This window comes from Myxozyma melibiosi (assembly GCF_037950935.1).
Source record: "Myxozyma melibiosi strain Phaff 52-87 chromosome Unknown BZA70scaffold_1, whole genome shotgun sequence".
Taxonomy (NCBI): Eukaryota; Fungi; Ascomycota; class Lipomycetes; order Lipomycetales; family Lipomycetaceae; genus Myxozyma; species Myxozyma melibiosi.
The window spans coordinates 3,029,748-3,042,147 of record NW_027042915.1 but is presented as its reverse complement, the minus strand read 5'-3'; the positions used below and the strand labels follow the sequence as shown (position 1 = coordinate 3,042,147).

The 12,400-nt window shown below is 52.6% G+C and overlaps 5 protein-coding genes across 5 annotated transcripts; 2 read left to right on the top strand and 3 right to left on the bottom strand.

The window, feature by feature from the left end:
* Positions 1 to 969, top strand: BZA70DRAFT_227216 (P-loop containing nucleoside triphosphate hydrolase protein; the record flags this gene model as incomplete). Its single annotated transcript, XM_064910222.1, has 2 exons — positions 1 to 676; positions 749 to 969. Coding segments are annotated over 2 exons (897 nt in total), but the record flags the coding sequence as incomplete, so codon positions are not given.
* Positions 970 to 1,588: 619 nt separating this feature from the next.
* Positions 1,589 to 3,472, bottom strand: BZA70DRAFT_234766 (major facilitator superfamily domain-containing protein; the record flags this gene model as incomplete). The annotated part of the gene is made up of 3 exons (XM_064910312.1): positions 1,589 to 2,758; positions 2,815 to 2,921; positions 2,980 to 3,472. 3 exons carry the CDS (start codon positions 3,470 to 3,472, stop codon positions 1,589 to 1,591), a joined length of 1,770 nt encoding a protein of 589 aa, XP_064771292.1.
* Positions 3,473 to 5,522: 2,050 nt separating this feature from the next.
* On the top strand, positions 5,523 to 7,858 carry BZA70DRAFT_41636 (permease for cytosine/purines, uracil, thiamine, allantoin-domain-containing protein). The gene is made up of 3 exons (XM_064915101.1): positions 5,523 to 5,599; positions 5,667 to 6,660; positions 6,722 to 7,858. Exons 2-3 carry the CDS (start codon positions 5,971 to 5,973, stop codon positions 7,652 to 7,654), a joined length of 1,623 nt encoding a protein of 540 aa, XP_064771291.1. The 5' UTR covers positions 5,523 to 5,599; positions 5,667 to 5,970; the 3' UTR covers positions 7,655 to 7,858.
* An 8-nt stretch (positions 7,859 to 7,866) lies between these two features.
* Positions 7,867 to 10,421, bottom strand: BZA70DRAFT_41518 (transporter). Its single transcript, XM_064915100.1, has one exon. It carries the CDS (start codon positions 10,019 to 10,021, stop codon positions 8,063 to 8,065), a length of 1,959 nt encoding a protein of 652 aa, XP_064771290.1. The 5' UTR covers positions 10,022 to 10,421; the 3' UTR covers positions 7,867 to 8,062.
* On the bottom strand, positions 10,410 to 12,162 carry BZA70DRAFT_41843 (polynucleotide kinase 3 phosphatase-domain-containing protein). The gene is made up of 3 exons (XM_064915103.1): positions 11,870 to 12,162; positions 10,475 to 11,786; positions 10,410 to 10,450 (listed from the first exon to the last, which is right to left on the bottom strand). The coding sequence occupies exon 2, from the start codon at positions 11,755 to 11,757 to the stop codon at positions 10,822 to 10,824; it is 936 nt and encodes a 311-aa protein (XP_064771289.1). The 5' UTR covers positions 11,758 to 11,786; positions 11,870 to 12,162; the 3' UTR covers positions 10,410 to 10,450; positions 10,475 to 10,821.
* Between the last annotated feature and the right edge of the window lie 238 nt (positions 12,163 to 12,400).

Sequence of the window (12,400 nt, the reverse complement as noted above, 5' to 3'; positions counted from 1 at the left end):
ATCTTGAATGAGATTGTGGTTAAAGGTGACGAGGTGCACTGGGATGATATTGCTGGATTGGAGCAGGCAAAGACTAGTTTGAAAGAAACGGTAGTCTACCCGTTCTTGCGTCCTGACTTGTTCAAAGGATTACGAGAGCCCGCTCGCGGAATGCTTTTATTTGGACCGCCTGGAACCGGTAAGACTATGCTTGCGAGAGCAGTAGCTACCGAGTCACAGAGTACATTCTTCTCGATTTCGGCCTCGTCTTTGACTTCCAAGTACCTTGGAGAAAGTGAGAAGCTCGTGAAGGCGCTGTTCGCGCTTGCGCGAGCGCTCGCGCCGTCGATTATCTTTGTTGACGAGATCGATTCGTTGTTATCGAGCCGAAGCGACACAGGCGAGCACGAAGCCTCCCGCCGGATCAAGACCGAGTTTTTGGTGAAGTGGAGTGATCTCGCGCACGCGGCCGCCGGCCGCGACCATCAGGACGACAACGCGCAGCGGGTGTTGGTGCTTGCGGCGACGAATTTGCCGTGGGCGATTGACGAGGCTGCGCGGCGACGGTTCGTGCGGCGACAGTATATCCCGCTGCCGGAGCGGGAGACGAGGAAGAAGCATCTGCAGACGTTGTTGGAGTATCAGGTCCATGGGTTGTCGGAAGAGGATGTAGATAGATTGGTTACTATGACTGATGGTGTGTATTTTTATTTTGTTTCGTTGAAGATCATCCCGCTGCAGCAGATAACTAACCCACCTTATTTCACAGGCTTCTCTGGTTCCGATATCACTGCCTTGGCGAAAGACGCGGCCATGGGACCTCTACGATCACTAGGCGAAGCCTTACTCTCGACTCCTCGAGACCAGATCCGCCCGGTCACGGTCGCCGATTTCGAGGCGAGCTTGAAGACCATCCGACCCAGTGTGTCCAAAGAAGGACTCCAAGCTTTCGAAGAATGGGCGCTCAAGTACGGTAGCTCTGGCGCGTGATCTCTGACGTCGCTTTCTTTGTTTACTCTATTTGCGTTTATCGAATTTTCTTGTTTTCGTTGTGTGCAGTGTGGTGGTGGTATTTAGTCTTTTTGGAAGGGCGCTTGAAACTTTAGGAGATGTAAAACAGATTGTGTATGCCTATATTCCCGCGCTTCTTATTTAGCTTTGTATAGAATCCTATGATTTTTTTTTTTGTCTTGAAAGGAAATGTATATTATCAGACGTGCATCTGCACTTTTACTTTTTATTTTCTCTGTGCGTTAGTGATGTGGTGTGGTGTGGTGTGGTGTGTGAATGTTGGAATTGTATATGCCCTCTATGCATGAATTGCGAAAATTGCCTCTTTTTTCTTGACTTCTTCTTTTCTTTCTTGTTATTTGAAGGATGGATGTCTAGCGGCTTTACCGTGTGGCTTAGTTACTATTTTAGATTGTCATTTTCAATTTATGTGCATAGCCATCAATTCATTTCCACTTTGTATTTACTGTCAAGTGAATGTATATAAAATCTTCAGACTTCCCGGATACATAATTCCTCGCTTTAGTTGTTCATTTCTTGATGTTGTGGTAATGATTATTTATTCTTCCAAACACACTAACTTTTAAGTCATACGCGTCTAATGCGCAAATCTGAAATCTAGTCGCTTATTACCGGTATCCTTCGTAGTCCTCAAATACTCCTCCCTCTCCTCAAAGCTCATCGCACTCCACACGCGCTCGCGCTGCCGGTTCCGGTGCACGTAGTACGCCTTGACGAGCACAAACACAGCCATGTTCATGACCGCGATCCCGATCAAGCTCGTGTTGCCGCGGTTATACAGCGGCTTGTCGTCGTCGCGGTAGATGTAGGACGAGATGATGCCGCTGAGCTGGACAAACATGTTGTACATCGCGGCCGAGAGCGTGCGCGTGCGGACAGAGTTGGAGTTGCGCGACGTCCAGCCGACTTGGATTGCGTGCGTGTAGGGCGAGCTGAGGAGGAGGGTCGTGATGACGTATTTTGTCCAGCGGCCGGTGGAGGAGGTGAATGTCCGGAGCGGGATGAGGAAGATGAGGGCCCAGATCTGGGCGCCGAGGCCCATTAAGCTGCGTTGGTCGGTCACTTGCGAGAGGTAGGTGACGCCGAGTAAGGTGAAGAGGTGGAGGAACTGTTTGGGTAGGACCATGAGGTTTGTCTGGAAGGTGTCGAATCCGATCGAGCGCAGGGTGAGCGTGAGGTACGTGTCCACTGTGGAAGTTGTCATGTCAAACACCAAGCCGATGATATAAATCGGCCAGAGGTCGTAGTCAAGCAAAGACTTTTTCAGCATCGACCAGTCGAGCGCCTGGCGGTTGTGCATGTCTCCCTTTGACGGGTCGTCGCGAAGGACGCGGTTGACGATGATTGTCTCCTCGCGCTCGGTAAACCAGCCGTTCTTACCGCGGAACCAGGACGCGGTCTTGGTAGGCGACGGCGGCATCAGGACAAACGAGACAATGCCGACACAGACGGTCAGGCATCCTTCGATCAGGAACATCCAGCGCCAGCCCTCGACGCCGTTGACGCCGCGCATGTGCAGGATGCCAAAGGCGAGGAACGCGGCGACGATCTGCGAGACTGTCAGGGCGCACCAGAAGTACGCGAGACGAACGGGGAGCTCGATCGAGGTGTAGAAGTAGGACAGGTACAGGCAGATGTCGGCGATAAAGCCGCCTTCCCAGGCACCCAATAGACCTCGGGTGATGTAGAATCCGGCCTCGTCTTTAATCCAGTATTGAGAAAGAGCGACAATACTCCACGAAATCATCTGCATGGGGTTAGTAACTTGCTCATGAAGATTTACAAATGACTACTGGGACTCACCTGGATCGGAATCCAAACGTCGGGACCGAGTTTCTTACTCACTAACTGAGAAGGAACCTCGCAGATCAAGAAGCACACCTTGAATATAACATTTCCGTTGTTGTAGACTAGCATATTCAAGTCAGTTACATAGATCAGGCTAAAAAAAGCTAAAATTTAACAAACCATTGGTATTGAACCCAAGGTCCTCGAGCATATTATCCGACACCGCCTGCGAGATATTGCCGCGATCCAACTGCAACGCCATGAACATGATAGCGCACCACAGCATAATCCGAAAGTCGACCTTGCGAACAATCGCCCGCTCCTCGCGCCACGTCCACCGCGCTTTCGGATCAACCCGGTGAAGACTCTCGTACTCTGGAATCGGCTGGTGCAGCGGCGCCTTTTCCGGATCGTCAAAGACCGAGGGCTGCGTGGCCACTGCGTCGAGGTCCGGGTCGCTCGCTTTTCGCCTGCTCCAGAAGAAGTACTGCTTGGGAGCGTGGGTCGCGAGCGGAGGCCAGTCGGCGGGGATATTGAGCTTTGCGGCCAAGCCGCCGTAGACGCTCTCATTGTCTGTGGTGGACGAGGTCTCGCTGCCGTATTTCTCGGAGATCACGACATCCTTGGCCTGCTTGTCTAGGGAGCTGATAGAAGTCTTGTCTGACTCAGCCATTTCTGTCCTTATCAATTAAGTGTATGCCACAAGAAGGAGATGGGGAATGACAAGGATGACTAGTAGTCAGATGTGGCGGACGCGCGCTCTTCATATAGCAATGGAAAACCGCAGGATGGGTCCACCAAGGTCTGCTATGAAAAGAAAAAAACACCACATCAAATGCCATAATTACGCCATCGATAGCGAGACTGAATAAAGACCAGAAAATGAGCGTGCCAAGCGAGAAATGACAGGCGGGCTCAGGCAAGAGAGTGTAGGTGAGGAACAAAGCTCCGAGCGCATTGAGGCGGGGCAGGGACGGAGCGGAACGGGGTCGGGAAAGTTTAAGACTCGAGAGTCTTTGTTCTGCGATGTCGCTTTAAGATCTAAAAGACTGGGGTATTTGTCCGGTTGGTGCTATGTTGTTGGTTGAGCAGTCGCCAGGAACGATAGAGCCCGCTATCTGCATCGCAAATGCCCTATGATCCAGTAAGAGAGACAATCCGAACAAGATCATCCTGAACCTCTCAGTACTTTCATCGGAGAACTCGACGGCCGAACTGAAGAGAAAAAAGGCGTTGAGTGTAATACCGCCGAACACTGAGAAGAATCCCAGGCGTGGCTGATGCGCACTCCTCCGAAAGACGAGTAACAGCGATAGAGCACAGCACAGCGGCAAAAGGTTTAAACCAGATTAAGTCTCATCTGAGTGTGTTCAGATAACCTAAATACCATGAGACAGAGTCAGAGTGCGCGATGGCGCTGCGCAGGTACCAAGGAGTCATTGCCGGTTGGCTATGACTAGACGTAGATCATCTAGCGCAGACTCGTCTGTAGACGTCTGTAGACGAACCAGGGCGTCTACAGGAGAAGACAGAGTAATTGCTCAGCAGTACAGTACATCATTTGAAATACAGTGTTCATTTTCTATTCTTTGCTTTCTTGGGTGCCGTGAGGTGTGAGGCTAAGTGTGGCTACAGTGACCGGGCACGCAATCGAGCGCAAGCGATTGCGCAATTGAATTGCCTCTTGCTCGAGTCCTCACTCACGCTCATCGTAACTCTAACCGTTCGTTGTCTGCTGGAAAATAAATACAAAAAGAGCGGAACGAAATAGAAGTCCGGCTGTCTGCGGAGTGGGTGCTGCGGTGGCCTGAAATGGTGGGTTGGCAACAATGCGGTTATCAGGCTGTTGCTCTCTGCGCAATTGTCTTTGGAAGGTTTGTTGCCTTTATTGCTGCTCCACCGCTCCACAGCAGCAGACCATATACTTATGACACCATCACCACGAGCAATTACTCTTTATATAAAAGCAGAAAGTAAACAAAAAAAATGTTTTTATTGTACAATACGTACTTCACAAAAGTGCACTAGATATCTTTTCCCTGCAACGCAGCTACGATGTCATAACCCATTAGTCATCCACCTACACCAGGCACGTGCCTAGTTTGACGCCCTCGACGCTCCCGAAGAGCACAGGCGGGGTGGTGGGGGAGGTGGCTTGGAGAAGGCGCCACCATCGCGAGGCGTCGTATTTCTTCTCAAGACGATGATGATACTGGCTGTCAATTGTCAACAGGCGTTGATGCTCTCGGCCTAGAGTCCGTATTATATCAATATGCAGGGAATTTTGCTGGATACACGGACAGCTAGGAGGTCGGGGAAGCGCGCGAGGGGTGGTTATCATCGGGAGTCTGGAGGGGAAGGGCAGGTTATGTATGATCCGGGCATGATTTCCATGACGAGGTCTGGGCTAGATATTTGCTCTAGCTCGATACGGCTTTGAATCAAGTTGCTGTGTTCACTGAGCGATATAGAGCTGAATGACCTAAAAAGACCTACAGTCTTTCGCAACGGGTTCGAAGCAAAAGCCTACGCTGATCTACAAGTCTCTGCATTCCGAATTCATACCCGAAACCCGTCACCCGGACCTCGTCGCAGGCCAGGAAAGGATTCGAGAACAGAGAATTGGGGATGATGAGTCAGTAGCCGAAGCCACGTTCAGCGCGCGACGGGCGACGGCGCATGGGCCTCGTCCTCGGCTCCCGCCCAAAATATTTTTTCTGCAAACTCGTCCCTGGGGCTTCCACCTTCCACCTCTTCTCCCCAGATTATTTTCCCCACCAGATCTGCACGATTTTGGCAAGTCAGATACACAGAAAGAGATGCATTGTACATGACTCGCGGATTCAAATTAACTCTCAGATCTACAGAATAACAACGCAGACAAGACCATGGTCTAATCGGATCTCGTCCTCTTGCTTCCCCACACGTGCGCTCACTGCAATTTACTCGCATTCTAGCAAAACTTTCTTTGCTATCGTCTGGTTTGCACCTCGTCGGGCGTCTCTTGTCCGGTCTTTGATTGCGTCCTGCGTGTTTGCTTCTATCGTGCTCTGCTGTTTGGTCCATATATAGTCGTGTATGCGTGCGACTTATTACTCACGCTAGCTACCGTCTTCCTACAACTCGATTGTCATAATCAGCCTGAGGCGATTCATATTCATTCAATCCACAATGGCTGAACCCCATGACATCGAGCTCGGTGCTACCACGACCATGGCCGCAAAATCAAACTACAGAACAGAGTCCCTGAGCTCCCACTCAAACTCCTCAGAGCTCCTTCACGAGAAAGACATCGCCGAGCGATCAACTTTCTTTCGCTGGTTCCAACGCGCCGCGCTGCACTGCAACATGGAAGTCCGCGGCATCGAACGTGTCCCGGAAGACGAACGCACGGCGAGCTCGGTGTACTCGCCCGCTTTCTTCTGGTGGGCGGTCAACATGGTCCTGCCTGCGGTCTCGATCGGGAGCCTGGGCATCTCGGCCTTCAGTCTCACGTTCTGGGACTCGACGCTCACAATCATCTTCTTCACCTTTCTCGGCACCCTCCCCGTTGCATTCTACTCGACCTTCGGTCCAAAATTCGGACTTCGGCAAATGATCCTCGGCCAGATCTGGTTCGGCGACCATCTCGTCTCGCGGTTCTTTGCGGTGCTTAACGCGATCGGCTGCGTAGGCTGGAGCGCGCTCAACACGATCGTGGCCGCGTCGCTGTTGCATTCTGTTAATGGCGGCGCGATGCCGGCGTGGGCGGGCATGTTTGTCGTCGCGTGCGGGACCGCGATCTTGACTTTGTTTGGGTATAAGGTCGTTCACTTTTACGAGCGGTGGGCGTGGGTGCCTACTTTTGCTGTGTTCCTGGTGGTAGGTTCTCTGATCTGTGGTCACCCTGGAATTATAGAAGGAGAAGCTGACTCTTTTCTAGATAATTGCGTGCTTGGCAAAGTCTCACACGTTTGCTCCCGGATCTCTCTCAAGCGGCAAGCTCGAAGCTGGCAACGTCCTCTCCTTCGGCGCGACGATCTTCGGCTCCAGCACAGGCTGGGCCACCTACGCTGCCGACCACACAGTCTACCTCCCCGCGACATCCAGCAGCCGCAAACTTTTCCTATCCATCTTCTTCGCGATCTCCATCCCGCTGATCTTCACCGGCATCCTCGGCACCGCTTTAATGGCGGCCGCGCAAACCACCCCCCGACTCGCGACCGCCTACGCAGACGGCGGGATCGGCGGCCTTCTCTACGGCGTCATGGTCACAAACTCGCTCCACGGATTCGGCCAGTTCTGCATCGTGCTCGTCGCGCTCTCGACTATCGCCGTCAGCTGCGCGAATATCTACTCGATCGCGTTCTCGGTGCAGGCGATCAGCAAGTACTTTGCCATCATCCCGCGCGTGCTCTGGACGTTTTTGGGCATCTGTGCGTTCTTTGGGCTCGCGATGGGCGCGTACTATAACTTTGAGGAGTATATGGAGAATTTTATGAACCTGATTGGATACTGGCTCAGTATCTACGAAGCAATCTCGCTCTCAGAGCACTTTATCTTTCGAAAATCGTCCTACGACGCAATCTTACTTCCTCCCCTCCTCCTCCACGCCCCCGACGACACAGCAGTCACCCAAGAGCAGCACGCAGTCCACCGTCTCCAGCTAGAAGGAAACATCCCTCCAGGCTGGGCAGCCCTATTCGCGTTCGCATGCGGCGTGGCGGGCGTCGTCGTCGGCATGTATCAGGTATGGTGGACCGGTCCGGTCGCGGCGCGGACGAGCGCGGATCTGGGGTTCGAACTGGCGTTTGGGTTTTCGTTGGCGGGATATCTTGTGGCGCGGCCTTTGGAGAAAAAGGTTTTTGGGCATTAGATTATGAAAGTTTTTAGATTTGCATGGGATGATTGTTTTGTAGCTTGATTATGATTGATTCGTGAAGTAAAATGTGTATGTAAATGTGAGTATTCCTGATATAAAAAGTGGATGAAGAGGCTGATTGCCTCTTGATGTAGATGTAGTTATACGCAGAAGCAAAAATAGAAGCATGAGCAAGTCGCAGGACAAAGAGAAATCAGACAATAACAGTATAATGAAGACATGTATTTGGACCAAATCAAAACCCGATATGATGAGCAAAAAAGCAAAGCAAAGCACCCAGAACCAAAAATATTATAAAAAAAGAAATAGAACGAACGTAGATGTAACCAAACATGTAGTATGTAGTCCAACCAAAAACTGTAAACGACAAAGAGAAAAAAAACTCAAGAAGTGGATTGTGGATCACCCAAAAATAAGCTCATCGGGCAATAACGCCCAGACGCCGCCCAAAACCGCCAAGACGATGCCGGTGACGATTGCGAAAATATCAAACGCCATCTCAGGTTTACTGATTGTATGCATGGAGCGGCCCATATGCGCCTGTCCGCCGGGGGAGATGTAGTTGTTGTTTTTGTGGCGGGCGCTGCCGGGGCCGAAGATCTTGAGGTAGAACGCGAGCGGGAGGACGATGCAGATTGTGAAGCCGAGCGCGGAGCCGACGAGGGCCATGATGCGGTCAAAGGCCGGGAAGACGATGGCGATGAGGGTGATGACGAAGTTGACGGAGATGATGATGGCGGCGCGGGCGAACGCGGGCGATTTGAGCTTGCGGTAGAGGCGCGAGAGCGGGTTGCGAGCTACGCTGTCGTAGATGCGTTCAAACGCAAGATCACCTTCGCCGTCTTGGGGGCCGTCGGGTTGGAGATCTAGAGGGGCAGGGCAGTCGCTGACGCCGAGCAGGACCTCGATCGTGGTAATGATGGGGCGCGCGTTGAGGGGCGTCTTGGAGAGGGGAATGAAGGCGATGAAGACGATGATTGCGATGCTGAGGCCGCGAGGGAAACCCTTTGTCTCGATGATTGTGTTTGTGATTTCCTCAGTCACGTAGTCGTCGCCAAACATGAGGAGGCCGATGACACCCATGGCCATGTCGACAAAGAATGTAAACATGTAGGAGAGATTGAGGCAGCGTTTGAATTTGTAGGGATGGCGCATGTCGCGGTAGACGTTGGGGAAGACAGAGTGACCGCACCAGGGCGCCATGAGGAGGCCGAGCGAAAGAGGGACGGCTTTCCAGTTTGAGGGGAGGATGTTGGAGGACATCGGGTGCCAAAGAGTGCCAGGTTGCTCGGTCTTGATGAGCCCATCGATGAAGACGATGACAAGGATGGAGAAAGTGGAGAGGATACCGAGGATGCTGCTGAAGGAGAGGACGGAAAGAGGGAGAAAAGAGAGAGGAGTGAGAAGGAAGAAGGCGAGGATCTTGAGTTCGGTTTTGGAGAGAACGTCAGGAAGAAGAGAGTAGATCGAATCGGCAAAGAGGACGACCAAGGCAATGCAGGATCCAAGTAGCTCGAGCGAGAAGAGCAGAGAAGTCAATAGACGAGCGCGAGCACCAAAGGCAGCGTAGGCGATGTCTGCGTATGTGACGAGAGTGGGATCGGTATCGAGGCAGCGCGCGAGGACTTTGGCGGTGTAGAGTGTGACGGAGGCGGCGATGCACATGAAGACGAGGCCGATGAGCCATCCGGCGTAGGAGATGGCGAGGGGAAGAGAGAGCAGGCCGATTCCGATGAGGACGTTGACGGAGTTGAAGACGGTCTGCGGGGCGGTCGAGCGGCCGGGAACGACGAGGACTCTGCCCTTGGACTGGTCGACAAGGACGCGCTGGCCGCCGCCGATAAGGTCGTCAGGCTTGGGAGCCTGCTTTAGGGTGGATTGCTGCGACGGAGGGGCGTGATGGGAAGGCAGAGAAGTGCCGGAGAGGATGGGAGTAAGTCTAGAAGTGGAGTCGTCGGGATTGAGAGGAAAGAGGGTGTCTTCGTCGTCCGAGTAGTCGATTGCATCTTCAACGAATGCGCTGTCGTCGGCTTCGGCCGTCTGCGAGTGCGGCGCGTTTGAGTCGTCGTCATCGCCGTCGTCGTCGGGCTGCTGGGCGCGCTGGCGGAAGAGAAGAGGGATGGACTCGCGGGCAGATTGGCGGAGAGAGCCGGCGCCGGAGTAGCTGAGAGGAGCGGGCTGGGGGGTGAGTGCGAGCGGTGCATCGAGGACGAGGAAGGACTGGGCGCGGGTGTAGGAGGAAGCGAAGCGATCGAGCGAGTTTACGCCGCCTGCGAAGCGGATGCTTTGGGAGAGCGATCCGCGACGGAGACGGGAGGCTGCAGCGGAGGAGGAGGGCTGGGAGGGAGGAGGAGAGGCCATGGCGTGCTGCTGGTGTTGTTGTTGTTGTGACGGGGAAGAAGGAGGAGGAGGAGGAGGAGGAGAATAAAAAGAAGTCGCGGGTGAGTCGCGAGCGCTAAGAGAAAAGCAAAATAAAAAAAGTCCGTGTGCCTGGTCCGCGCCCGAACATCAGAAAACCCAAATTCGGTTTGCGCTCAGAACTCAATCAGCCCGATTCGAGAGCATCGTCGATAAGAGATGCTGTTGGAGCAGGAGATGCAGAAGAAGAACATCGCCAGATGAGGTATCATCGAGGGATCAAGTAGTTCAGCAGACTGCTCATCCTCAAGTGCTGCTTCATCAGCTCTCGCTTCATTCCACCGCGACCGCCACAACACCGCTTTGACGTAGTCGTGGCTTCAAGCCAGCGGCCCCTGATTCTCTCTTCCCTGCGCTGATGTCATTCTTACCCTTCTCTTCTCGCGCTCTCTTCACCCTTCTGCCCTTGTTCTATACCCTCCTGCTCCTGCCCGATCTCTTTCGTCGCTCTGTTTTCCGTCGTCTGATATTATCTCCTGGTGTTCTGTGCTCTGGTATTACTGTTTACAGCAACTTCTCCACTCAGTCCCACTCCTCTCCACTCTGCATGAAAAAAATTTGCAAAGAAAAAAAAACTTCACCAGATAAGCTTGCCATATACAGCAACACACCACCATCATCCTGCCCTTTTTTCTAAAAAATTTTCAAGAACCGCCGATCAAAGAGAGAGAAAAAGCGAAATGAAGGAATGGCCTGTGCCATCCCTCGGCCCGGTCAAGCGAATATAATAGAAATACAATCTATCAATCGGAGGCATCGTCAAAGTATTCCTCCGGTGTATAGAACCTAACTCCCAGATTCTGCGCAAACTCCTTGTCCACCGCCGAATGATCTCCCTTCCTTCCCGCTGCGTCGCCGACAAAGTATGAATCCTCCTTGTCGAGCTCGATCGTAGTCTGCTGCTGGTTTCCATCCGCGCCGGCCAAGTGTCGCTCATGCGCTTCCTTCACGAGCTCCCACATGCCCGTCTGCGGCTTGCGGAAGTCGTCCTTGTTTGTTGCGGCGACGACGTAGAACGGCAGCACCTGGTCTCTGGCCAGTATACTGGAAAGCTTTGCGAGCTTTGTCTTGAACTGCCATAGCCGGGTCTTTGTTTGATCTGCTTTCACTTTCTTTGGATTCAGCGCGATCCCGTTCTGATTCGAGAAGATCACAATCAACCTGTTTTGCGATGCCGAAGAGTCCCCAATGAACTTCTTGAACTTGTCCACAGTTTTCTTTTCTCCAAACAAAAATTTCCAGTCTTTCTCATTCCGCGCAAACGCAAACCCGGACTGCGTCGTAATAATCGTTCCGTCGAGATCAAACCCTGCAATCGCAATCTTCTTTTTCTCTCCCTCCCCCGCGCCCACTGTAGATCTCCCACTCAGCTGTGGTCTAGAGTACGCATACGACCCAAACAACACCGACGACTTGTGCGTCACCCACTCAATCTCCGTTGTTTTATCCATTCCGTCCTCGTGTCGATGCACAACACTCACTTCGCGCTCCTCGACCAGATCCACGACTTTCTCGCTCGCTTTATGCTTCTTTGCTGGTCCCTCACCGTCCCCCGTCTCCGCACCGGCGTCTAACGCCTCATGTCGCTCACGCAATGCCGTCGTAGTCGTAGTCGTAGTCGTAGTCGTCTCTTTCTCCACATCTTTTAGCACCCTCTTCCGACCGCCGCTGGTAAACATACTCAAGCTCGACTGCTGGCGTCCAGCACCTGGTGTAGGCGGCGTCATTGATCTGCGCTGAACGATTCGTCCAACCAAAGCTATACTCTCACGCCTAGCTATCCAACAATACCTCTGCATATGTACCCTCGTTCATACCGCAGACTTCTGCATCCCTGGTCTTCTTATCCCTCGCGATCGGTGTACCTGCCTCGCAACGCGCAACGATCAACGCGTAAGTGTACAAGAAGCATACAAACCCCTCGTCTTTCAACAGTCCGCGTTCAGCAGCGACGATGAGACTGCGCCGAATTGCAATTACTAATACTGGACCCTTCCCCGGAGACTGCAGGAATACTCGAGTACAGACCTAGTTGCTAGTGAGGTTGCTGGCGATGATGACTTTGATGTCGTTGCTGGGCGGCTTGCCGGAGCATCGGGAGTGGTGACAGTATTCGATTGCTAACTCCGAGACGGAAGCGTCAGCAAGAGAGCAGATGTAATGTTTATCTACGTTGAATGTATGGAGATCGTTCAAGTAGCTTAACTGAAGGCTGATTATTACGTAGAAGTAGACTTCTGTCATTCTTCGAGTGCTACAGATATAGCTACAGGAATGGACAGTAGAGATACGATAAAAATATGAGGCCGAGTGTATTTCTTC